This window comes from Anomalospiza imberbis, chromosome 9 (assembly GCF_031753505.1).
Source record: "Anomalospiza imberbis isolate Cuckoo-Finch-1a 21T00152 chromosome 9, ASM3175350v1, whole genome shotgun sequence".
NCBI lineage: Eukaryota > Metazoa > Chordata > Aves > Passeriformes > Viduidae > Anomalospiza > Anomalospiza imberbis.
The window spans coordinates 19,703,041-19,728,861 of record NC_089689.1 but is presented as its reverse complement, the minus strand read 5'-3'; the positions used below and the strand labels follow the sequence as shown (position 1 = coordinate 19,728,861).

General features: G+C 37.9%; 2 protein-coding genes and 1 long non-coding RNA gene across 7 annotated transcripts in view; 1 reads left to right on the top strand and 2 right to left on the bottom strand.

Annotated features, from left to right (window-relative positions):
• ZZZ3 (zinc finger ZZ-type containing 3) overlaps positions 1–524 on the bottom strand; it is a 55,967-nt gene extending 55,443 nt beyond the window's left edge. Inside the window, exon 1 of one of the 2 annotated variants that reach the window (XM_068200027.1) lies at positions 318–524. The gene's annotated coding sequence lies outside the window, so the exon portion shown is untranslated. The remainder of the gene's footprint in view (positions 1–317) is intronic. The other variant, XM_068200024.1, reaches the window with a different exon arrangement.
• Positions 525–10,382: 9,858 nt separating this feature from the next.
• USP33 (ubiquitin specific peptidase 33) overlaps positions 10,383–25,821 on the bottom strand; it is a 37,527-nt gene continuing 22,088 nt past the window's right edge. Inside the window, exons 12-24 of one of the 3 annotated variants that reach the window (XM_068200022.1) lie at positions 25,353–25,465; positions 24,163–24,335; positions 23,957–24,051; positions 23,341–23,374; positions 22,527–22,572; positions 21,686–21,866; positions 20,374–20,500; positions 18,887–19,056; positions 17,454–17,535; positions 16,048–16,156; positions 14,354–14,456; positions 13,561–13,629; positions 10,383–11,319 (exon numbers count right to left, since the gene is read on the bottom strand). In XM_068200022.1, coding sequence (XP_068056123.1) covers positions 11,162–11,319; positions 13,561–13,629; positions 14,354–14,456; positions 16,048–16,156; positions 17,454–17,535; positions 18,887–19,056; positions 20,374–20,500; positions 21,686–21,866; positions 22,527–22,572; positions 23,341–23,374; positions 23,957–24,051; positions 24,163–24,335; positions 25,353–25,465 — 1,460 coding nt within the window. In that variant the 3' untranslated portion in view covers positions 10,383–11,161. Of the gene's footprint in view, positions 11,320–13,560; positions 13,630–14,353; positions 14,457–16,047; positions 16,157–17,453; positions 17,536–18,886; positions 19,057–20,373; positions 20,501–21,685; positions 21,867–22,526; positions 22,573–23,340; positions 23,375–23,956; positions 24,062–24,162; positions 24,336–25,352; positions 25,466–25,821 lie in introns of all 3 variants that reach the window. The other 2 variants (XM_068200023.1, XM_068200021.1) reach the window with 2 other exon arrangements.
• LOC137479507 (uncharacterized) lies at positions 16,154–21,811 on the top strand. 2 transcript variants are annotated; one of them, XR_011002299.1, is made up of 2 exons: positions 16,154–18,095; positions 21,619–21,811. It is a non-coding gene; the product is annotated as an uncharacterized lncRNA (long non-coding RNA). The 2 variants fall into 2 exon arrangements; XR_011002300.1 differs by having other exon boundaries at positions 21,612–21,811.

The following is a 25,821-nucleotide window of genomic DNA, read 5'->3' as shown; positions in this document are numbered from 1 at the left end:
ACGGCGCCCGCGCGCGGCTCACACACAACATGGCGCCCGCGGCGCCGCGCACGTGCGCCGGGGCCGCCGCGCCGGGCGCGCGCACACGTAAAGCCGGGGGGAGGCGGGGCCGCCGCGCACGCGCAGGAGGCGCCACCGCGGGCCAGCTGATTCGAACGGGGCGCGCGAGCCGCCACCTCCTCCCCGCACGCGCTGGTCACGTGGGGGCTTCCCCCGCTCGCTCCCTCCTCCTCCTTCCCCCTCCCCGCGCGGGTCCCGAACTCGCCGCCGCCCGGGCCCCCCCCACCCCTTCCCCCGCGGCCGGCCCGGGCCCTCACCTGGCGCCCGCTGCTCGGCGAGGCCGGGCCGCGCAGCTCCGCGCGCCGCTCGCTCCCTCCGTGCCGCCCGCACCAGGCGGCGGCTCCGCACAGCGCCTGCTCCCCTCAGCGCGGCGGCGGCTCCTTCCGCTTCCTTCCCCTCCCCCCCCGCGCTGCGGCGGGACCCGCTCCCTGCAGCTCCCCCTGCCGGCGGAGCGCGGCGGCGGCGCGGCCGGGAGCGCAGCGCGGCCGGGCAGGTGTCTGTCTGTCTGTCTGTCTGTCTGTCTGTCTGCCTGTCTGCCGGGGCGCCCTGAGGGACGGGCCCAGCTCCGCCCGCGCGGGCGGCGGCAGTGGGACGGCGGACGGCTCTGGGCGCCCCGGCCCAGCCGCCGGCAGCGCGGGAACGCTCCAGGGCTGCTGTGCCGGGAAGGGACGGGGAGCGCGGCTCGGGGGCAGCGCTGCGTTGCCTGGAGGTGATCCTGCCCCCACTGCCAGCTTCGTGCCCCCAAAGCGGGGCTGTTCGGTTCGCAGCTCCTGAGCAATTTCCAGCGCTGTCTCCCGACCGAGCTCAAGCTGTGCCGCAAGAACAGGCTCCGTGGGGTACTCCAGCCCTCTGGATTAGGACTAAAAATTAATCGATGTGGTTTCAAATTTCTTACTGTGGTGCTGCTTGGTTCTCAGCTCACCGCAGGTGTGCGATCACCAAGAGTTACTGCTACCTACCGCCCACAGCCTGCTCTAACACATCATTTACCTGTACTCTTACACAGACAACGAAACTACTGTCTCTTGAGTATTCTTGAACTTCTCATTGCTTTTTTCCTGAAACACCACAGTTAAAATGCATTTGGAAGAGTTTTTTGTAGACAAGAAACACAGAGACTCACATTTTCTGTTAAATGCTAATGAAATTTAAAAAACCTTTCTCTTAATTAACATTTCTAGATTGCTGGAAAATCCTTAGGTAAAACAGTTGTCTGTAACAGAGTTAAGTATCGAAGAATATTTTCAAAATATTTTAAAGGCTTTTAAAAGTAGCTAGTGACTGTATTCAAGCGATAGATACTTTTGTAAAGAAAGCACATTTAATAAAATCCTAATTTCCCAAATCGCAAGTCTGGTCATACAGATATTCCTTCTGCAGAGTCCGCAGAAAAACCTCAGCAGCTTTTCCACCCTTCCAAGCAGTTCTCACTTTTCCTACATCTTGCTGACTTGGAAGTCTTCTGTGATCAAATTCAAACCAACAGAAATCCCACGAGAGAGAGGGAAATTTTCTCTCGATTCTGTGCCGCTGCTCTCCTGCAGCCCTGCTGTGCCGTGCCCGAGCAGGAGCGGTGTTCTCATTACTGCAGGAGCACCTGTGTGCACTAGAGCGCTGTGCCTTGCAATCCATTTAGAAGTATGCTCACTTAGCTGAACAGCTGCAATGGCTGAGCATATTATTGCATTGCAGACAAGCGTTCGTGCTTTCACAGGAGAACTGAGGGTTCTGCTCAGCTGCTTCTGACCAAAATCGATTGGGTGTTTTGATGGTGGGGTTTTTTTCAGATTCCCATGGCGCTGCAAAGACGCAGTTGAGCAACAGACCTGATCGAATCTAGGGGCTGCTGCCACGGGAGGCAGCACTTCCCCCATCCCTGCCCCAGTCTTTCCTACTGCCCACTCTGATGCTCATCTACCAGCTGGATTTCCTAAACCACCAAGAACCTGTTCCTGTTTCTAGTGCGTTCGTTTTCATCTAGAAATTAAACTGCATTGGCTCACCACGGGTCTGACGAGAGCCAGCATGTGAGATGGGGAAGGGAGTGCTGCCAGTAGAGGCGAGGAACAAGGCAATCCTCCTTTGGCAGCAGTAACTTCTTGGCAATAGGATTAAACCGGTCCGACTATACTGCAACCACACCCTACACCAGGATTTGCCTTCAATTCACACTCAAGTATTAGGTTCTGCCATCTTGCCTAAGCAGCAGTGATGGAAGGTTAAAAAAGACCTGTTAACGATGTGATGTTTGAGGTCATGGTTCCTGCTAACTAAAGGGATACTGCTGAGGCTCTTGCCCCACCTCTGCACACTCCCTGCTTTTCCCTGGATTTAATCCAGCCGTTGTGTACCTACTGTGTAGTTTGGCTCTGTTAACCTTCCAGAGGAAAATTAACAATATGCAATGAGAAAGCAGCCCATGTGTAGTAATGCCTGAGATCAGGTTCACTAACACCTCCACCCAAGAGAATTTACATTAAAACCTGGAGAAACCTGCTTTGTTTGAAGCTGCCTGAAGTTCTACATCTACTCTGATGTCCTCGCAGTTCAAAATCTTTTTCACTCACTTGTGCTATCCTTACAGGCCCTCACCTACAGTATCCTACAGCAGCTTTGAAATAATTCCTAAGTGTAAAGGAATATACTCCTGCCTTGCAGCACCATACTGCTTTCTCCGACACATTTTCACTTCCAGCTGGTGTTCCTTGTTCCTCATATACTCTACTCAAACTATGCCACATCTCTAGTTCTTGTGGCTGCAGCTTCCTCTGTGCTACAGCATCTATCTTTTACCAGTAACTGCTAGCTGTATTTATTATGACCAGTCTTACACATTACTCATTTATAAGGCAATAAGAAATTCTCAGGCTTTATCAATGTTGGTAGTGGGAAAAGAAATCCCAAACCATAACAAATCCAGCCCCTATCCTGATCAGGGGATAATGGTGTTAATGACAACTCTTCATCAAGTTACAATGGGACAAGCTAAAAATTAGTAGATCAGACGCCTCCCAAAGCAACATTTTCTACAAGAGCAGAAGCTCCATGTTTGTGGGATGCCCAGGTCATGTTTGTGCACGGAGAACTGCCACAATTACAAGTTCCAGCTTTGATGAAGCTGTGACACAGCTCCTGCTTTCAGCAGCAACATCACTGTTCCCACCCATCTCAATCCATGAAATTCCTTAATTGCTTCTCCTATTATTAGAGCAAATAATATGTGATTTTTTTTCCTGACAAAAGATTAATGAAACTCACTCGTTGAACTCAGCACAATTGAGAAGCTGAGCCTAAGGACATCTAGATTAGTTCTGACAGCTGCTCTGCTCTCTTTCCACCATGCCCTCCAAAGAGCATTAACAAGCTGTTACTGGTTCCCGCCCCAGCTCTGGTTAAACGGGGCTTATATCCTTGGCTACAGCTCTGGATCTACACTGGCTCTTCAAGAGGGCATGCAGGACAAGGGAGATTATGGCTGAATTCAGCTCCAGAGGCTTATTTCATCTGACTCAAGCCTTGGACACTGAAAACTTTCCTAAAGCCAGATTAGGTTATGTTGGGTCAACTTCCATGGCCCAAACGTAATAAAGCATCCTGGATTGGATGAGAGCTGTTTCAGCACAACAGTTAGATACCGCTGCATTAATTACTTTATCACCTCAATAATTTTGTCTGTAGGTACTTTATGGGTGGCACTTTGGAGAAAGAGAAGTATTTGCATTCTTGTAGATAGTTACAGAAGATAAAAGTTATATAGAAGGATAGTTTTTGTTGAGAAAAAAGAAAACAAAAAAAAAATTAACAGTGTTAAAACCATTTTCTGCTTGAACACATTACACAGCCTTACACAATCACGTCATGTATTGTTAAAGGTCCTCTGTTTTGCTCAGTTCTGCTTGCTCTACCCCCTGGAGACCTCCACATTCAGATTTTTTTCCCATTAAAGCTACCATATATAAAGAATAAATATGAGAAAGGCTAGATTGCCCTCAGTGAAATGTTTCCACTGGTTTTACCTGAAGCAAAATCCTTTAGAGAAACAATTCTGTTTTGTGTCTAACCTTTAAGAACTATTCTGCCTGAAGACATACTCTGCTGATGCATTTAGGTGCAGAATGCCTGGGTTCCTGGGTTTTTTGCCTTTTTTTTTTTTTTTTTTTGTAGGAACAAGGTAGGGGAAAATAACATTTCAGCTCTTCATTAAAGAGAACCATCTCCAGTCACTGATAAAGGGTAAGTACATCAGACAATTCAGGAGTCTTACAACCCACACAGATGTGACTTTAGTTACTGAAATTAGTCATATTCTATGCTGAAAAAGCAAGTTACCAATCACAAAAGTTAAATTAATTTTGGAAGTTATTATTCACATTTTCTGTCTGTATATTTAGAATAGGGACAATATAATTCAAACTGGTGTAAGAAGCTGCAGTGAAGTAATCTGATACTTGTTTTTAATAATTGAATTAATTAGACTGTATTGAGTACCATGCATAAATACTCCTCACATACTACGTATTCCCATTTAAATGGCTTTCTCTAATTTCAGTAGAGACTTCAGTGTCAGCTTGATATGAAATGATAGCTAGATTGTAGTGCATTATTAAAAAAAAAATTCAGATTGGAAAAGCTGCACACCAAAAGGAAGATTTTGTTTTTCAGAATGTATTATTCTTCTTAGATTTTACTGCTCGAGAGTGGGTTTTTATATTTCAAAATGGAAATATTGCGACCTATTTCAACCAATTGTATTTTTTAAAATTTGCTTTATTGCAATTTCTTTGAGCATATTATTATTGCAGTGTATGAAATTCAACTCAAGCTTCAAGAAAACAACAATCCAGAGACTTCCAGGTTCTAGGACATTTTAACTATGTGAATCAGGGAAGTTTTGACTAAACAGGATGAGAGGGTGAGCTGGACCCATATGGGCACAGTGGTTTTGCCTAAGGCTACTAAAACCTGAAGCCCACATCCCCTCCATTTACCTTCCTGGAGCATCCCCATCAACACAGACTTTGAGTGAGTCACCTTTGTCAGGGAGTTTTAGTCCTTACAGATGTTATCATCTCCTGTCCAAGCAATCCCTTTTATCTTTCCTCTCTCCTTCAGAAACATCCCTTTGTTACATGTTTGGAGCACTCTCAGGTATTAGTGGCTCTGCATTAATATTTTGAATTATGCATAACCTACATGAAGGTGCCTCAGGTCACAGAATATGCCTGTTACTGTTTTGACTACCTTAATATTCCTTCAGGTCCTACAACACAAAAAAGGGCTCTATTGCTACTCAAAACTAAACAGTATGTAGAATGTTCAATGTCAGAAAAACATAAATTAGCAGTTTTCAAGTATGAGAGAAGTGTCTAAATAAATAAATAAATAAACCTGGCACACTTCTGCCTAGGCACATTTTCTCCAAACAGAAAAGCTTTTCAGTGACAAGCTTGTGAATTGGGCCCTCTAATACAGCATGAGAAAGATTTAAATAAAATTTCAAACAAATTGCTATGACATAGGAGTGAACACCAGCACCACTGACAGTTTAAGAAGAGATTCCTGTTCAGGGTTCAAATCCAGAATGAGAGTAGACCCTTTTCAGATTTAACTTTGAAGCAGAGCAGAAGCGCAGAGACTGCCTCTATTACCTGAACCTTTTCCAACATCTACAGAAAGAGCGTAGGAAGACCAGTCTCTGCACCTGAGTGTGCAAAGGTAATGTCACATGTGAAGCTCAGATTCCTACTGATCAAGTTCAAAAGACAGATTATCTCCACTACCCTGCTTGGTTGGACAGCAAATTAATTATACTACAAGCAAACGAGGTAAAAGACAGCAAATTTCCCTTACTAAAAATTATTCAGAAGACAGGGCACTCACACGTTTTATTTCTTGCTCCTACAGTTAAATCATAAACTACATGAGACATTTAATTGAAAATACTGTCTTAAGTGAATTAATAGCTGCCAGTTCATCAGCACTTTGGCATGCATGAGTGCATTTCTTTTGTTATAACTGAAAATCTCAGAGTAACCTTACTTCTGGTGCTAAAGAGACACTGTGTGCAGTGGTGGAAACAAACATGCATTCACAGTGTGAGCAAGTGCTGCATGTTCATTTGGATTTGGCATTTTAACAGACACCCAGGGGAGGTGGGAGAAAAAAAAGCAATGTATCCCCATGGTAACCAGGACATCTTGTTTTATAATGTTTAACATGTTTAGCATGTTTAACATTAAACACACCAGACAGAAAAAAATTTGTCACCTAGAAAAATACTAATTTCTGAGCAAAACTATTCATGAACAATGAACATGAAAAGCTCTTGGCAGTGTCCTGTGAGATATGAAACAAAAACTGCTATTTTTCATTTTTGGCAGCTGACAATTTATTCTAAGCTTTTTTCCTACGCCTATGAATCAAATGCCTCCCCTCTTCTGCCCTCTTTATTCTTCTCAACAAAGTACTTTTAGATTTACTTTCTCATGTGCTAAGTTACCCAAAACCAGATCTTACTATATTTTTTTATGTATAATAAATTGTTTGCGAGTTCCAAGTGAGGAAGGAGGAACATATCTGGAAATGAAATCTTCTAAACTTGATGTATATTATGAAAATATTTTGTGGACTGCTTTACTTTTCTACCTCCTATGCTCCCAATGACTAGGAAGAAAACTGTTTTAAGATTCACTAGCATTGCATAAAGGCATATCAAAACTGCATAACAAACCAGTATATTCCTATTACGCCAGTTTTACCTTTTTTACTGACGGTTCATTTTATACTCATATATAAATTAGCAAGTCAAGTGTCAGCTGTATTTTTACATGTCTATTCAACAACCAGAACTTGAAGTTTTAGGTAATCAACTCAATCTTGAACAAGTCAGAACAGAGAATGAATTTACTTGCTTATTCATCTTATAAGCATCCTATTTCAGTGATCGAGTTCTTACTGCATTTTTTTAAAGCCCACACATACACCTATGTGCAACCTGTGTGGAAGCTTGCCATCAAGTGACTTTGTGTGTTGTACCACTATCAGTCCAGGTGCAGAAAGCCTACTGGACACCTCAGTGATGTGTTTCTCACAAATGGGCCTTCTATTTCTAACTCCATGTCTGAGCTGACACACAGAAGAGATAAAAGTTTTGAGACAGAATAAATAATTCCAGCTTTCAGTGAAAACTATTGTAAGCAAATGTGTAACATTAGATGAATAAACATATTTTATCATACTGTGTGACAGTGTCCACTGGTTTCTATGGACAAGCAGACTTGTCACCTTGTTGAATGGCTTAAAGCTAGCCTGAAGCTTAACCTAATACAAGTCATATGTTTTAAACAGATATATATATATATATATATGTAACATATATATATATATAATAGAAGATACTCAAGAAAACAAGTTACACATTTCATTGTTAGTGAGAGTAGCACTTCTAAAATTTTACTGAACAAGGCTATTTTCTACTCTCCTAAGGTTTTGAAGGCTAATATAAACCAAGTTTGTAACTGGATTAATTTCTGTGAATTAACACTAAAAGTGATTTGTCTTTCTCTGTGACACTTCAGAAACCCAGAAGTCTTATTTTGCTTCCTGCTATTAACTGTCAGCTCTGGATGGCTTAAGTATAGAGGGAAGCCAGAAAAGCCATCTGTTAGGAAGAATGAGAAAGCCTAGTTGTTTTACTCATTTCCTGGGCAAAATGAAGACTGAAAGGTTTTCAGTGAGAAAACTGCTTAGACTGCACTAAGCCAGATGTATATAGGGAATTCAAAAGGAATAAATGAAATAGAATTTTCTTAGTTCATTATAAAATAGTTGTACAGCAAATACGAAGAAAGCACTTGGTCCCTTTTAAGCAGATAATATCTAAGGTTTTCAGTAAAATTTACAAATCCCAGGCTTGCTTTTCTAAATGAACTTATATTATGAGTAATAGGATACTAAAAAAAAAGTCAAATGTCAGCAGTATCATTACAAATAAATGCTTTCTGCTTTTAGGACAAGTAGGATACATAGTGCTGGAAAAACCCAGTCACTATGTAAGTTCTGAATCTGAGAAGGAGAAGTCTTAAATAATGCATTAGCATAGCAGATCAAATTACATTAGATCTCATAAGAAAAATTCAGGACTATTGAACTGTGGGCACAGTTCAGAAATTTAGAGAAATCAAGCTTTGAGCTGCTAAGTCCCTGACACCGACCATACAGTTTTCCACAGAAGAGAGGATTCAAGTTACCAGACCGAACTGCAGGCTTTTAACAGCTCATATCTAGATTTCCAGGCCTACAACAAGGAGTCAACTGGATTTTTCCCTTCTTGAAGTGACAGTTTCTCTGGCACACAAACACATTGCTGTATTTCCTCACTGGAAACAAATGAACAAAGAATCCAAATAGTCTGGTGAAAGGCTTATGGAAAAAAAAATTCCACAGGCCTTTCCTGAGATGCATTCTTTCTTTGCTACAAATCATGACAGCTTTTCCCAATAAAGGCCTCTCCTTCACCTATTCTCTGAATTATTGTCTTCCCTCCAGCATACACAAGCCATCCATCTGGAGTTCTCCCACACTACCTTCCTTTAAAAGACTATTTCCATTTCTGTGACATAATATCCCTTGTAGAGCTCTTAAAGGGCTAAAAGCAAGACAGTCATCCCTTTGGAACTGTCTTAAAATGCATCTATTTATCTCTGCAAACTCAGGGGTTTGGTTTTTTCTAAGTATGACAAAGAGTTCCAGGGTGAAGATGCCCTTTTCCACAGTGACAAAGGCATTTCACAAAATTTGCTGGCGTAAAGTGTCTCCTTACTCATCTGTATGCATCGCAGACGATGTTTGACTGTGGATTCCCAGACACCCAGTAGAAGAGACTGACTAGAAGACTTCTACATTTCTGAAATAAACTTCCTAAACCCACCACACAGCCCCCGCTGCTAAAGCTGAGGCAAATATCTTTGCTTATCCTAGAAAAAAATTGTTCAGTATTATCCAGCAATTATTTGCACATTGGAAGTCTTGCATTTTCAGCATTCTTTGAAGGGAGAAAACAACTTCTTTTTCAACACTGAGTCTTGCTTCTTTTCCCTAAAATAATTCCAACTTGTATTTATCATCATATAGCATTCAAAATTGGGAACAGTACAGATGAGATCTCACAACGAGCACCAAGTAGGGCAGAATAATTACCTCCTGTGCCTCACATCTGATGCTTTTGTTACTAATACTCATAAGAGGTTTTGTTTTGGTATCACTGGGTTTTAAGTCTTAGTCTGATCTGCTGTAATACTCAGAATACTCAGCACAGAACTGCCTCTTTCACTGACAAGCTGATGCCCCTAACACTCAATCAATTTTTTCTCTACAAATTTTACAGGGCCAGTCTGTTCTACCATCCAGACTATTAATGAAAACACTGAATAAATTTGTAAACTTGATCACTGTACTGTGCTTTAACCACAGAAATAATTCCTAAGTTTCCAATTTAGAACATCATATAGAAAAAAAATCTTCTGTTCATTGTTCTTTATCTTTAGTATGTTAAAGAACCTTAAATCAAAGAAAACTAGAAAACTTTAGCAAAAAAAAAAAAGAGAAAAAATACTTTAAATAGACTTGAAATCAGACAGTAGCTCACAGGCCAACATCAGCAAGTTAACTTTACCTTAATCAGTAATACAAGTCAGTAGTAAGCACTTGATGCATTACAGGGGTAATGTGGTATTAGCTTCAAGTTGCTCTATCAACTAACAGAAAATCCCATTTACAAATACTTGTGGTTAAAGGGCATTTTCTCTAGGGCTGTTATAGATGGCTTTTTAACTAGAATAGCATGAAGTCTTACAGAGCAGTATGTTTTTAATCTACATATAAAATTATTCAGAGGAACGTTGTGTCAGCATTTTCTTATATTGGAACTAGAACTGTCAATATCATTGGCTAAACTTAAAGTGGTCAAAAATATAATTGTATGGGTGTGAGAGCAGTACCATAGCATTACTTCAAAAGTTTTTGTATTTATACAATAAATGAAAAACATCTGGGAAAGCTCCCCCCACCTATTCCACAGTTAATTTTGGGTTTTTTATTGATCCAGTCTTAAATAATGCTGCTTATTTGGTAACAATATCAGGCAAAAACATGAGCAAGTGTCATTCTGCATTCCAATATGAATCATTCAATAAAGTTTTGCAATATATACATTTTATCCAGCTTCTGACATTAAAGGTCATCATGCCAATGAAAATTTTTAACAACACAGTAAAATCCTTCAAATATAAATGCTTACGAATGTAATTCAAGAGACCAGACAATTTAATTTTCTGAAATTTATATCACTCATGTCCATAATAATTTTACATTTCATACTTCATGCTCTCAAATGTTACCCTAGAGAAGACTAAATCTTTTTGCCACATATACTATTAAGGACACTAGCCAGGTTTATAGAGTTACAGAAGACTATAATAAGATGTAAAATTTAGTAGTAATAAGTTATGACATTTGCTGACTAAACCATTATTCAGTCTACCCTAATGTTTGAGCCACTCAAATACAATAAGTATTTGGATGTTATGTACTACCCATTTCATAGACTTACAGTGCAAAGTAAGAGAATTTTTTCCTGAGCATTTAGGAAATGAAAATCCTTTTTCTTTATCTTTGATTACAGTCCTTTTAAAATATACTCCTCACATACCTAGGCTTGTCAAGACTGTACAATTAAGACAGGCAAAAGTTTGTAGATATCAGAAGCCCAATCAGGAATCAGAAGGGTTACTGAACATCTCTAAAATTTGTCCCTGTTTTTCAAGTTTAAGGATATAACAGGATTTTGAGTTTTAGCAAAAAATTCAGAAATTACATTTTTCCCATGGACCAAACATTCCAAAATGTACAAACCACATGCCTTCCAAAACAGAGAATATTAAACAAACTGCAATACATATTTCAACTTACTATTCTGTAGTTAATGTAATGCCCAGTGAGCTGTGCCTCCAACAGACATAACAGAAAAAAACTTTTTAGGAATGTGTTTTGGGCATTTTGCAAGGAAGCTGGATTCCTTACAAATTCATCTTTTTCTCAATAGCTACAGACCATGAGTTTCTAATTCAATCTTCTCTTCTGTTTGCAATATATCAGGTTCTACTGGAGGAACAGGTGGCCTGAGTATAATCTCTGGACCTCCACCATATATTGACTGAAGAAAATTCCACGTTTCTTCTGATATTTGTCCAGAATCTGCACCTGAAAAAATATGAAGATTTAATTACTATTTAGAATAATTCTTTAATGATTTAAGTCCAAAACAGATGCAAAAAGGAAAAATAAATCTAGATTAAAATTTAAAACTGTAAGAATTCAGATCCAAATCTAACACCTTAACCTTCATTTTTGCACCAGCTGCCAAACCCAATTAACTATTTTGTGTTCATTTTGTACTTCTTGATTCTTACAATTACCTGCTCTAAATTATGCAGTACTTGCAGAAAACACAAAAAAATTCTATGATAAACATCTTACCTAATATCTACCAATGAAGCTGAGAGCCAGTAACTCTTGGTACTCAGGAAACAATGATTCATATTATTATAAGGACATGCAGTCACATCAATTACACAGTAAAGCTCAAGGACTCAAGATTCTTGTTTCATCAGAGAAACTAATATTAATAGTAAATAATATGAGAAGCACAGTGAAATTCCCAGAGACAAAGGACTATTATTAGGCTAATAACAGCTCCAGTAGTGCTCCTGTAGCACTGATGGGTTAGCCTGACTTCATACACTGATTAAAGTCTTTGCTTACGATTCCATTGCTCTGGCAAGAGGTCTGTCTCCTGTCTCAGGTCAGCATCCAACAAGCATTTCTGACTGTCCACAACTTTTTACAGTGGCAAAGACAAGATGCATCAGCACATCTCCCCTCTAGTTTTCAACACAAGGATCTGTTTGTTACTGAGTGATTTCCTCACATGAACCCACACAGAGAGATCATATTTCTGTTCTAGCAAAATGGGCCTCCTCTTTTTTTAGCAAATCAAAACCCTGCCTGACAGCAAGTTTCTCCTGATAGCCTTAATAGACATTATTAATTTGTCTTGTTAAGCCTTGTTTCAGCACCCTCATAATTTAAATAAAGGAAGTCAGCACTATAGACTCCTCCCCCTACCTTCTGTACTTCTCTGTCCTCATCACCTGCTGCAGTGGTGCCTACTGTTGTACTTTATCTGTTAAGAGTTTCTAAAGGGGAAGGGTACAAAGAGTTGCACATTTGTTTAGCTATGCTAACTCAACTATGCAAAGCTTCCTCTGGAAGTCATCATGCAGACCCCATGCCAGTACTAAGGATGTTATGCCTCACTTTTACTCTTTTACATTTAGGCTCTCAAGAAACAAGTCCATCTCTGCAGGCACAGGAGAAGATCTTCACTCACTCATCCAGATTGCAGCCAGTCAGGTTAAACTGAACAGGCACAGTGAACTCAGGCACTGGATCACAGAAATGTGTAGTACTGGACTCTATTTAGGGGCATTCCCACCTCTTACAAGAAAAATTTTCCACATGCTATTCACCTTTATCTCTACCCAAGTTCTAATTTGTACCAATGTAGCTGAAAGTAAACCAACAACTGCCTAATTTGCTATCAGTTACTGCTTCTAAAGTGATTTGTACTTGAATTCTATCATCAGCATTTAATTCATTAAAACACACTAAAAAAACTAACGAGTGCCAAAACTCATTGTTTTTAAAATAAACTCTTGGAATTCTACAATTGGTGAGGTTTATGGTAAATTTATTGGTACATCCAGTGTATGCTGAGGCACTAAGCAAAATTGGGAAAAAATCCAGTTAAATAAACATTAATCTTATTGATGCAGATTCTTCTTTTAAGCTGAGCTGCCACGAATTTAAAGCTTCCTAGAAAGTCTAAAGACTGCCTAAAGCAGATCATATAAGAATATCTTCTTCTGTACCTATGAATTCCAAAAAAATGGTATCTAGCATTTAACTCTGAAGAATAATGAAGAAATCTGTATCTTTGCAAAAACTTCTCAAACATGCAATGTACAGTATCAAATGACTTGCAGAAAAATGAGCAACAGATTTTATGTACAGTGGTTTTCTGTGAGATGTTTTCCTATTCAAATTAGGTTTCAAAATTCAAATAACTACATACAGATATAGAACAGTCTCCCAACTTTGTTAAGAAAACCCCCATCAAACCAAGCGATACAAAGCCAAAGCACACTTTCACCATTTTCAAGTTACTCTGCACCTCCTACACTCTCAACTGCACTTGGATTAGTCTATTACATATAGTAATTCTTCATTTTAAGAATAAAATGATTACCCAAAAATGGGCACAACACAGATTAATTAGAAACTGCCATTCATTTTAGAGTAACAATAAATAAATTTTTAAAAATTATAGATTTTCCAAACTTCCAGCAAAAGCATAAAGCTGCAGCTATATTGGACACCTACCTTGTTTTAGCACAGCATTGCCACATTTTGTTACTGCAATCTTAGCATTATCAATGGGGCCAGGAGGATCTAGTGCAACAGAAAAATTATTAAAATTGGGAGAGCTGAAAACAAACAGCAGGTTGGAGGTTCTATTCCCAAAGGAAAGGAAAAACAGATCGTTTGTTTACTGCTTGTTCTTGTACTGCTTAACAGTACATTCTAATTGTTAAAAGCTAATCACATTTTAATTAAGAGCAAGTTTTCCAAAGCATTCCTGATTACAGTTAAGTCTTCAAGCAACATAAAGCACAAATTAATCCTAATTGTTACCCTTATCAAAGCTGTCCTAGAGCAGACTTTGACAAGACTGTAGAACATTTTATCAGTTTCCATTTTAAAACTTTGGAGGCATCTGAAGTCAGCTAAACTGATATTAGTGCAGTTGTTACTGAGCTGAGTTTAGATTTGACAAGGTCACCTTTCCTCCAGAAGCTGCAGCATCATCTATCAGTTTCCACAACAAAATCCATCCACCCTTGTACTTAGATCCAATTTTCCTGCTGCCACTAACAGCAAACATCCTGCAAGCAAGCAACATTCTTTCCAACACTATCCCATTATCCCATTGCTGTAAACTATTTACTGTGTTTTGTAACCTGGATGTATTTGTAACCTGTAAAACCTGTGTCTTAGATGTTTAAGAGCTTTCATTGCCTTTGCCATCTGTCCTTCCTACAGTTTTCTACCAAAGCAGAAACAAACAACACCACAACAAAAGATTACCTGTATTTTGAAATGGGGCACAACTTACCACTGTCTTTACCCTTTACAAAGCCTTCCCATTCTCTGAACCAGTGCATGCTGATGCAGTAAAACGTTGATGGAGATTCTTCTTCTTGGAATGCTCTATTAAGCTACAAGGAAAAAAAAAAGTGGTTTTTTGTCCTTTCATTTCTTTAAATTACTGAATTCTTTGAACCACTGTACTAACATCATAACATTACACTGTAACAGAACATTTTAAAGAATCATTGACCATAAAAACCAGTAAACACCTGGTGAATACCCAAGATGAGATTCTGATGCAGCGGTAGCCTTTATATTAAAGGCTGATTTACTATTTAGTTAAGAAATTAGTTATATTTCCTGAAAACAGCAACAAGTTCTACTTAAGTACAAGTCATAGATAATTACTGTGAAGGCTGAACTTTCAATTAGCAAAAAAAGCAGAGATCTTGTTTTTGTAAAATACAATAGTGTTTTGAAATTTTTTTCCCATAATTTTATGGAAAGTTCTTTGTGTGATGAACTGTATCTTCATCTGTGTTTGTTTTTCCTCAAGTATTTTGAGCAGATGGCAGTACAATTCCAAGCAAGGCACAGTGAATTAATACATCGGGACTTTTCATGACTTACAGATCTTTTTACAACATTATGAAGAAACAAGCAAAAAGTCACTTAAAACTTTAAACCATTATCTTTTTAGCTCTGTAGTAACACAGCTACACTTCCCTTCTGAAGTCATAAACTTAAAGCATCAACACAACTTCTTAAGGTTTCATATAGACTAAGTGTTGCAATCATTCCCTAAAGCCATCTTTATAGAGAACAATAGAATTTTTTGTGTACTAGCCAGTAATTATACTTGCACAACAGTGCACATATAATCACTGCTTTTACTGGGAAGATTCTGACTGCTAAAGCAAATGGGGCTGACTCAATGTCATTAATAATAACTACTAACCCATGGTAATCCAGAGTAATGAAAATTCCTAAAAATTTAAAAAAAACGTGGAAAAGCTGACAATCGCTGAAGTGTGATTAAAGGACAAACAGAACTGAAAAACCAGAGTCAGTTCTATTTTTCTTTCTTTCATGACTTGAGATAGCAGAAATGGAACTCCAATGTCTCTGCACTTATTTTCACTGAAAATTTCAAAACACATTTTTGGTTTAAGAACATCAAAAGCATTACCACTAGTTATTTTACCATTCAGACTCAAGCACATAATCCTCTAACCCAGGGAAAATAGCCCCTTGATATTAATTTTACAGATCCATTTCAATACTAACATATTTACTTCACACTGAATTACTTATGTTTGTTTATGCTTCTAATGCCTTTTTTAAAAATTAAGAACTAATTATTATCATTACATTTTTCTTGGCACGGTATTATTGCAATTAAACCTTATCAGACTACACAGAACAGACCACTGGCAGTGTATAAAGAACAACTGCTCATGTGGCTGTTTCCATACTATAAAAAAGCAATTTAAGAAACTCATTAAAAATTTTCTCTAAGTTCATTTTCATGTAAGCAGTTATCTGGGATTTCACAAAAACATTACTGCTGCTATTAGGAGAGATGGGGTGGTATATAGGTATAGAGATATTTAATCAAGTCCATTTGTTACAGGAATCCCTTGTGCAATTCTAGTAATCCCTTGGGTCTAGTCACGAATGTTGGCCAGCAGCAGAATGGATAAGTGTTTAGTTTTTTACCCGTATAAACATTTCCAATTCATTTTTCCTTCTTTTTTCAATTCTTTCAGACTCTATCTGGCAGGTGTGACAAACATACAGATGGTTAACAGCTGGTCCTCCTCCATATCTGCAGTAAAAGTAAAAAACCCCAATCAATCAGCCTTGTGGAAAACATCATGTAAAAAGATCATGCACCTGTAGACATGGCAAATGTCAGTATGAACAGAAGGCTGACACATGCCAGTCACAGTGATCCCCAAAAGCCATAGCTTATGTTCCCAGTATTATTCTGTTCTCCATCCTAATACCATCTTTCAAGTTCTGACTGCCTCATGCCAGTACAAACCATCTCAAACTCAGCTGTATCACAGACTTCAGAAGTAGTTACTATGGTTAGAACATGTCAGTGAGCAAGTATTGTTCTATATATACCAGGTGTGATTTTACCAAAGGCCTTTAAGAAACAACCTATGGAAATTCCAGCCAGTTTTGTCTTAAACATGTTCCTCCATCCCACCACAGACTCTTCATCAGCTTTGCTACCTCCCTGACCTCAGCCTCTAAAACTATTGTTTTGTTCTTAGTAAGTTATTGTTGACCCTTCCCTCAGGTTTTCTTGTGTGAAATTATATCCATGGAAGTCTGCAGGGGCCCTGCTCCTGAGAAAGCAATTTTTGCATACAGAAAATGGATAATGGAAGAAAAATTCAACACATATAGGAAATGGGAAATAAATTGCAAATGCCATTATTTTTATGTTTTACTTGTGTGCACCAAAACTTTAAAACATCAATAAAAAACTCCCCAAACCCTTAGATGTATTGTTTAGGTGGCAGGAAATTAACAGCTAAAAATATTTAATGCAAGTGCAATACAGAGAGTTGAAAGCCATCACCAAAGCTCTTCTGCAGCTTTTTATTACTTTAGAATAAGGCATAGCTTGTAAGAATTCCTCCTTTGCAGGCAAGCACTCAAACCTGACTGACATTAAAGTGTGGTCCAGAAACACAGAACACTCAGATATAAGTTATTTTGAAGCAGTACTGGCAGCTGAGGCTATGGATTCAAAGCCAACATAAAAGAAAAGCTGTCTCCAGCCAACAAGAGAACAGGAAGCTGATACAGAGAGCTCTTTCAAAAAACCTCTGCAAAGCGTACTTTTGCTGACCTACTTTGTGTTATTTCATACAAACCATACATGCTTATTGCTTTAATATTGAAGTACTACCCCAATAACACACTACTCTATGCAGTCTTTTACTTTGTACAAGGAAATGATATAAATTGGTGTTTGCAGCCCCTTCACTCAGCTGTGTGCCCAGAGGGCTGTCTTTTTCCTGAGCCTCTAATTCTAAAGTCTGATGCTGCCGCTTGGCTCTCCAATTGTAGCACTGGATTTTTTCCAATTACAGTTCAAAACTTACCTGCTATACAGATTATCCCATATATTTTGAGGTAGCATTACAACGAGGTCCTCTATGAAGTTAGCTTTGTGTGGAGGAACACCTGCAGAAGGGACAAAAACAAACAAAACCCCCAAGCAATGAAAACACACTTGTGGATTTAAGTGAGGGGAGGAGACTATGTTAGAAGTCCATAAATAAATAAAAAATAGAACCTTCCAATGAATTCAGAGAAATTACATGAAATAAGTTTTACCTAGGCATAATCTATCACTGTATTTAAAGACACCACTGATTTTAGTTTTTTATGAGGCTGAAAAGCTTATAAAAAGCAGAAGCAAACTAACTATATGAATGGCTAAAATTAAAGGGCTAGAATCCATTTTGCATAATGAGTTCAAAAAGCTTCTTAAGGTATACAGTTAAAATGTCAGGATGATTAAATATCTTGATTATGCATGTAAACACTAACAAACTGTCTATTCAAAATTCACTTATTTACTGCAGGCCTTTTGGAATTACTTCAAACAGCATGCATCGAGAGCAGAGAAATTTTGAGGAAGGCAGAAATGGAGGGGCTTGCAGAATTAGCAGTGTTGAGTTGAAGTACAATGGTAAACAACAGTGGACTATGCAGGAAGTCTTGGGAACAGAGAAAATCAAGTTCTTGGGCACTTGCACATCAAGAGTCATCTTCTGCACTGCTGCAGTGGGAAAGCCAGTGGGATCACAGGTACTCTGCAGATGGCTGAGTAGGGACACAATCATCCTGTGTTAAAATTTTGCTTCAGCAACAGGGGCAGCACCTCCATCTTCCAATTGTATTTTTATTAGAAAATAGGTACTACATAGTAATGATTTCTTGGAATGTTAGCACTCAAATATGGGTATTTCCCCACATGTGTTTTGCTTAATACAATGCTCTATTTTTTTTTATGTATAGCACAAGGTAAAATTTTTATGCTCCTATACAAAATACACAGAATTACTACTTGATTTTCACACTTCTATGCACTGCATTAGATCAATTTCTTCCAAAGCAGCTTTCAAACCTTCTCACTGCTTATAGCCCCAAGCTGAGAAAATAATTTCAATTTGCAGATAAAAGTATTATGGATGATGATATAGTGACAGTATTTTAAAAAATGTGAATCTACATTGTTTAAGAAGCAAGCAGATAAGAGGAACTGTTCCTCTTTAAGAATCAAGAAAGTTTATAAACAAAATCAAATGTGCAAAGAAAAGAAAAAAAATTAGGGTAACTTTGCACAGTATAATTGCTGATTAGTCAGCTACTAAAATAAGAAAGAATTTACTTAGAAGTTATAATTTACCAAAGAAGTTATAATATGAACTTAGTATAGTCAAATTCCTTTAATTAAAACAAGTATACACCACTGTTACAGCTAGAAGTTGACAAATTATTCTTAAATGATTCACAGCTACACTCTCACCTCCATGCATACAGAGAAAGTCATTATTTGAAATTGGTCCTGGCTCTGCAAAAGTCTTGAATTTATTTAACCACTGCCTGGAAACATAGAACTGCAGAAGACTTGGTTCCATCATATTCAGCAGCCCTGATATCCTCCGTCTCTCTCTCTGTGCTTCTTCACTGCTCTTTCTATTACAGAAACAGAAATCATTAAACAAATACAGATCTTTGTGTACAGTGCAGATACTTACTTTGTGAAACGAAAACTCTGCCTGTAAGTAAATTACCTGGGCCTTGTCTGTACTTCCCAGTTTGCACAGCCTAAGAAAGCAAACTGGGCTGTAAGACAGAAGCCAATTGTGCTGCAGAGGTGGTGCAGCACCCAGGGCTGAGCCCACCTGCTCAGTTCCACTCTGCAGCATTTGAGATAAAGCTCTGCAAGCTGCACTCCTTGGCCAGATGTTCCTTCTTTCCCTTCATAAGTAGGGTTACACAGTAAGCAGATCAGATAATTGCCCTACTTTTTCTGTATCCTCCCACTTTTCTCACTGTAAACTGGAAGTAATTCTGCTCTCCCATTTATGGAATAGAATCTCCCTTCTCCAAGCCAGTACTAGTCTTTGGTGGATATATTCTTTTTTAAAGCCATATTTTATTAATGCTATTTTTTTCTTGCTTATTTGAATATGTTAACCCACAATCAAAGATTTAGTGTTCTATCTTAGCAATATGGCATGACTTCCAAATTCCTTTTAAACGGCCTACTAAGTGAGACACATGGGCTCAACTTGAACAGTGGCAGGTGGGAGAGTTCCTAATCAAAGTTCAAACATTCTCAGAACACATCTCTTTTTTTAAGCAACTCTGACACAATGTATTTTGCAGCCAATTTTTAGTGGAAATTTGATCTTAGTACCAGAAATTTAAAATCTGAACATTGAGCTGCTTTTATTATCTCAAGCACAAAAGTTCCCTAGACTGAAGATGACAATAACATGAGTTCTCACCTTTCATTTCAATTCTCAGGAAGAGAGTAGCCTATAAATAGCATTAAATTAAATGCATAATAAAATGTATAATACAATGGATTAAATTACAACATAGTAAAACCTCTGTTGTCCTACATCCCATCCACCTGATAAAGACTTTGGACAAATCCAGTTAGAGTTGCAACAGTTAAAAAGCTTCTGTATGCAAAACCTCCCTGCGTGCAGAATTCCCTTCCTCTAATTGAAAATAAAGTGGCTAGCTCTTAATTGACATTTAAAGTTCTCATACTATGCAGATTTCATCTTCATTTTAACACAAACACTTTAGCTCTGACAGAGCAAGTGTTAAGCACATAACTGAAGGATTAAGTTTTTCTCCAGCTTAAGCTTTTCTCCTTGGTCAAATTCTTCCATTATAGATCTCATGGGGCAGCTAATTCTGAAAGCTGCTCAATGGCTTAAAAAGTTATTTACATACATGACTTATAGGGGTATGACTGTACTTTTAATATCTTACCTGTAGAAGAGAACATAAGCTTCTGCATTTTGTACTGTGGATTCTGATACTTCTGTGACACTCTGGTCATCAAATTCATACCACAAGTTATTTAAATTGTTGCGACAATAAGCTATATAATGTCCACCTAGGGTGCAGGAAGCAAGAGTTATCAGAGTGTCTAGAGCTGCCCATTTTACTCTGTAACACATGAACTAAAAAAGAGCTAGTAAAAAAAAAAAAAGTCTTAAATGGGAGAAACAGAATCATTAGCAGATATGACTTTGAAATTAACTTCTGTCAAACTCAACATTAGCTTTTTTCTAGTGGTGAGTTGAACACTACTTTCAGCACGTACCTGCACTCTTCAAGCAGCATGTTGTTTAACACAGTCCTGAACTACAACATTCAGAGTAAGATTGTCTGAACAATTTACCCTCAAACTCTTTTCAAATCTTTGTATGCTTTATAATAGAAAGTAGCACAGGTATGGAATAGCTACATGATATCACCATCGTAACTGTGTTTCAAAGACTATTCACAATATATTTTAAATTATTACTATTTTTAAATACATATTTAACTGCTACTAAGTAAATAATCAAATATCTGCTAAACTGATTACGTGAAGCATGACTTAGCAAGGACTAAATGGAACTTGAAAAACCATCCAGTAAAACAAACAAACAAAAAACAAAAAAAAAAAAAAGGAAAAAAATTCAAACAATGGATACTTTGAGAAGTATGAGGGGGTAACTTCCGTAAAAATCTATAGTTTCTGGGTCAAAAGTTTTCTTTCTGCTGTTTTCTAATTCCTATAAATACTGAAATGTTTATTCAGCTACTCATCACTACCCACAAATAGCAGTTACCACCTTTTTTGGGGTTAAATGGCAGTGATCATCCAAAAGAACATGTTTTAAAGAAATGACTGGTATCTTTGTGGTGCTTTGCAAACAGTTTCCAAATATTAAGGCATACAAAGCATTGACATGAACAGCAGCTGTGTGGAGCAGTTGATCAACTGGCCATCTGCTGGCAACATTATTTGTACATTGATGCTGTTCAATAGTTTTCTTACCTAATATTCCTAGAACTGTTAAATTTTTTTCACCTTCAATTTTATTTAGGTATGCTATATAATTTCAAAGATGTGCCAACTCTTTCAGAGCAAGCCTTAAATCTTTCGGATCAAGGTCAAAATCACAGCATTCATCTTCCATATTCTAATAACCATTATTTATCTATTTACCCTTCAGTATACAGTTATCATCCTTGAAGAAGAGTGCTGATGTACCAACTGCAAAGATAAAACAATCAAGCTCATACTCACTGCTGGCAGTTCCATGGTGGCAGATGACAGACAGGAGATCGTAAGTCACAATTTGAGCTGGACTGTCCTTTGCAAGGAAAGGCTGAAGGTCAAGGCCTTCCAAGGGAAAGGACACGTGGGTCCCAATTTTTGTGGAAAACATGAGTTCATGTCTAAATCTTTTGAGATGAATGCACAGAATCTGTAAGAATAATTGACAGATTCAGTCAAGAACTATACATGCTATTTGATATTAAATACCTAAACTGTGTGCACCATCTCTTCCTTTTATAATCCCCAAAAGAATAGTTTTCCCTATGACTTCAAGCATATTCACAAGCTCTGTGTTTTAACCAGCTGTGGCTACTAACATTGATGCAGCACTGAAAAATGTACCTTTTCTCAATGCACATATTGCACAATCTTGTAATGAGGGACACTAATTCCTCCTGATTATTGCAGATTTCAACTCATGCTTTGAAGTGATAGACTGGATTACTTTCTGAATGTAAAGCTACAAATGTTACTTCTAGAAAAGCCTTCCAGTCCAGCTGTGGTGTTTAATTCTGTGACCTACAGTATAAACAGTAGTATATATACTAACACAGAACAGAAATGCTGCTACTGCCTACAGACCAACAATAATAACAGGGAAATCCCATTCCTGTACTTGTCATGTACAAGATTCATTTTCTTACAGGGTGAACAACCACGTTGCTCACATTCTTACACAAATGCCAACATGAAGGCAGACTTTCCTCACACAGCATTATAAACACAATTCACTCTATGCAACTCATTAGTCTTGCCACATTCCTAATCATGCAGTAAAAGTGCTTTAAAGTGCATATTGTAACAGTACCTCAGGAAATTTTTGTACTTTGCAGAATTTCACTCCATTTCTTAACCTAAGCAAAGGAAAAACCAAACCAAAACAATCAAGAATTAATTCTGAAAAGGTTTTATTTTATTGCACTAGATCAGCAAAAGCCTAAGCTGAACATTGCATTAGTAAACCCAAAATATTTCTGGAATGTAGACTAGACATGGAGTAGCCAAAATGATACAAACAATGATGGTTCCTAAGACAAGACAATCTGTACTGCTGAAAAATTCAAAACAGCAAGTACAATTAAGTCCCAACTAGCTAACAGTTTCTCTTAACAGAGAGGAAAAAACTTGAGGCTTCATGAAAGCTGATCATCCAGCAAAAGACAAAAAAATGAACTAAGTTTACTTCTAGGAAATTATCTACAGCACATATAAGAAGGAATAACACTCCTGTACCATAAAGAGCTTCAAGCAGTCTTCAGACCACTTCTGTTTCTTGTTTCTCTCATATTTAAAGCCATAGTTTATTTATTTAACACACCTTAGTGATCTACTGCATATCAGGGGAAAGCTGCTAGTATTAGAGAGGGCTAAGAGCTTTTATTTTGTCAAACAAAACCAATTTACATCTAAATTGGAAGGGCGTGAGACAGAATTAAGCACATGTGGTAGGGTAAGTCAGTGCTTCCTTGGGAATACTGAATTTCTGACAGTCAGAACACAGGGTCATATCAAAAGATAAAGAGTATTGGGACATACCCAAAAGAAATAAATGTCTCTTGACTAACAGAAACAGTAAAACCTCAAATTAAGACAAAATAAAACAAAGGTCAAAGCCAGCTTACTTTTTACACCTTCCACAGCTGTACATGTTATCACCTGCAAACATCAGGGAGAAGAAGAAAACCAGCCATCATTCTCTAAATCCAAACAGTTATCTTTTAAATGTGTACATTTGATAGAAAAAAGTGTCAAGGGAATTTATCTTTAGGTTGCATTCAATATTTAACAGTCATAATAGTGTTGACATAGCAACTACAGGAGAGGTTCTTAGGTTTTATGTCTTCAACTATGAAGCAGTACAGTATAATCTGAAGAGATGAGGCTATATAATTTAAAAGGGAAATAATTTGTGTCCAAATTGAGGTTATGAGAATGAATATTAATACAGTGGGTTTGAAATTTTTATGAGACTTCAGTTGATATAATTTCACTAAACCAAATTCAGACTGACTTGACATTTCTAAAGCACCTTTCATAGGCATTTATCTCAAATACTCAGTTGAATGAGAAGCTTACCTTTCTGAAATGAATGATCCCAAAAGAACAAGGACTGACTGTATTACACCTTAACAGGTGGCCTCTGCTTAACTGCATTAAGCTAAGAAGATATTAATCATCTCATTGTGACAGGAGGAAAAAAAACACAGAAGAAACATGTTCAGGTAATTAACCTCTTACCCTTGAGCTCATCTCTGGCGAAAAAGGCAGCAAGACAATCTTGTAAGGTTACAACTGGACCCCAAAACCAGCTAGGAACACATGAGACAACAAACCTGAAACATCATTGACAGAAAAGAAAGAAAACCAACAAATGTTCTGCCAGAAGAGCAGAAACTAGAATTTCAAAATAGATAATTGAATAAAACAAGGTAAGTATTATTTACCTTTTGAAGTATTCCATAAAAAAGGCTATCCATCCCTGGGGGGCATATGCTTCTCCACATGACCCTGCCTTGACTAGAGATGTCTGATGACTTGCAGAATGGAGTTTAGCAAGATCTTCCTTACCTGGAATAGGCAAGGACAGATCCTGAAAGGTCTCCAGGGTTACAGACAGCTAAGGAAGGAAATAAATGAAACACAGTGGAGTTAGGCTTGAAGAGAAATGGTAATTAAACTGAATTCCATAAAGTTCACTAGTAACGACCAAGTCACTGCGTAATTGAAAATTCCACTAGGTATGAAATTAATTATAAAAAAGTACATTAATAAGAATTCATTTTCTAAAAAAGAGTAACCAAAAATTAAAATTTTAGAATGAACTTGCACATTGTTACCACTGAAACATTTTTTAGGTGATTATTATTTTTCTTCATACCAGTTATACAGAGCACTATGATTTTTGCCTCAGGCTGTGTTACACAGTATCATTTCAGAAAGCTTCAGTCCATTGTTTCCACAGTATTTTACTCTGACATTATATTGACCTGATGTAAGTGGACTCACTGCAAGGGAGACCCATCTGTGCATTTTCTTGCTCCTGTGCTTCATTTAGTGGTCACAGAGTCAAACATTAAAGACATTTTAGAAATTTTTGTTTGTTTTTTGAACTTGTTCACCAGATTACCCTGAGGACAACTTCAGAAAGAAGCTCATATCATTGCAAAAGTTAGTGTCTTTATTTGGATTTTTTGAAAGACTTTATTTTGTTAGTCTCAATCTGATAAGACAGTTACAGTACTATATTAGATCACTGTCTTGTCTTTTCTTTGAAACATTAGGTACCTGAGAAGTTAGGACAGTAGCATGTATGCATTAGGATATTCAGAGCATTATTAAAAACTAATGAGACCTAAATGAAGTTGAAGAGCAAGCGTCTTTCTTCATCCTTGCTGTAAACCAATTCTCAAAAAGTTTTTTTTCAGCTCTGAGTAAATATTCAGCGCAATGAATACAAGCTATTTTAAACACCAAGTGCTGGTAGTAGCCACTATTACAATTTGCGAGAACAAGTATGAAACACCCCAACCTTCTGAGGAAATCTTCCACAAAAGAATATAGTTACCAGAGAATGACTGTATTCATAATGCAGTAAGAAAAGAACATAGTAAAAGCCAGAACTTTCTCTTCTTACCCGATCACAGGTCAAGCACTGGACTGAACTTATTATAGTCCCATCAAATATATCAGAGATAACACTCCTGTACTTCTTGCGCTTCTTCCTTTTTGGTGATGATACCGTTGAAACTATAAAATGACAAAAGTAAAATGCTGCAGTAAGACAAAGTACAGTGGATTCTGATTACACTTCAGCTTTGTGTAACTTAATTAGAAGTCTCATGTTCAGAGTTAAATTATGAGCCAAGCCCTGTTTTCTATTTACTAAATATTTCTTAGGAATTACAAGATCACATTACTGCCATTACAGGCAATTCATGTGGGTTCCTCAAGCATCTGGGGACAATCACCAGAAACATTTGCCTCTGTAAGTAAAACTCAAACTGCCAGTCTACAGCCTATTGCTACATGATGGATTTATCTTGGCAGGAATCCCTCAAGGTATAAAAAGGAACATTTTATTTGACACTTAATTTGATCAGATC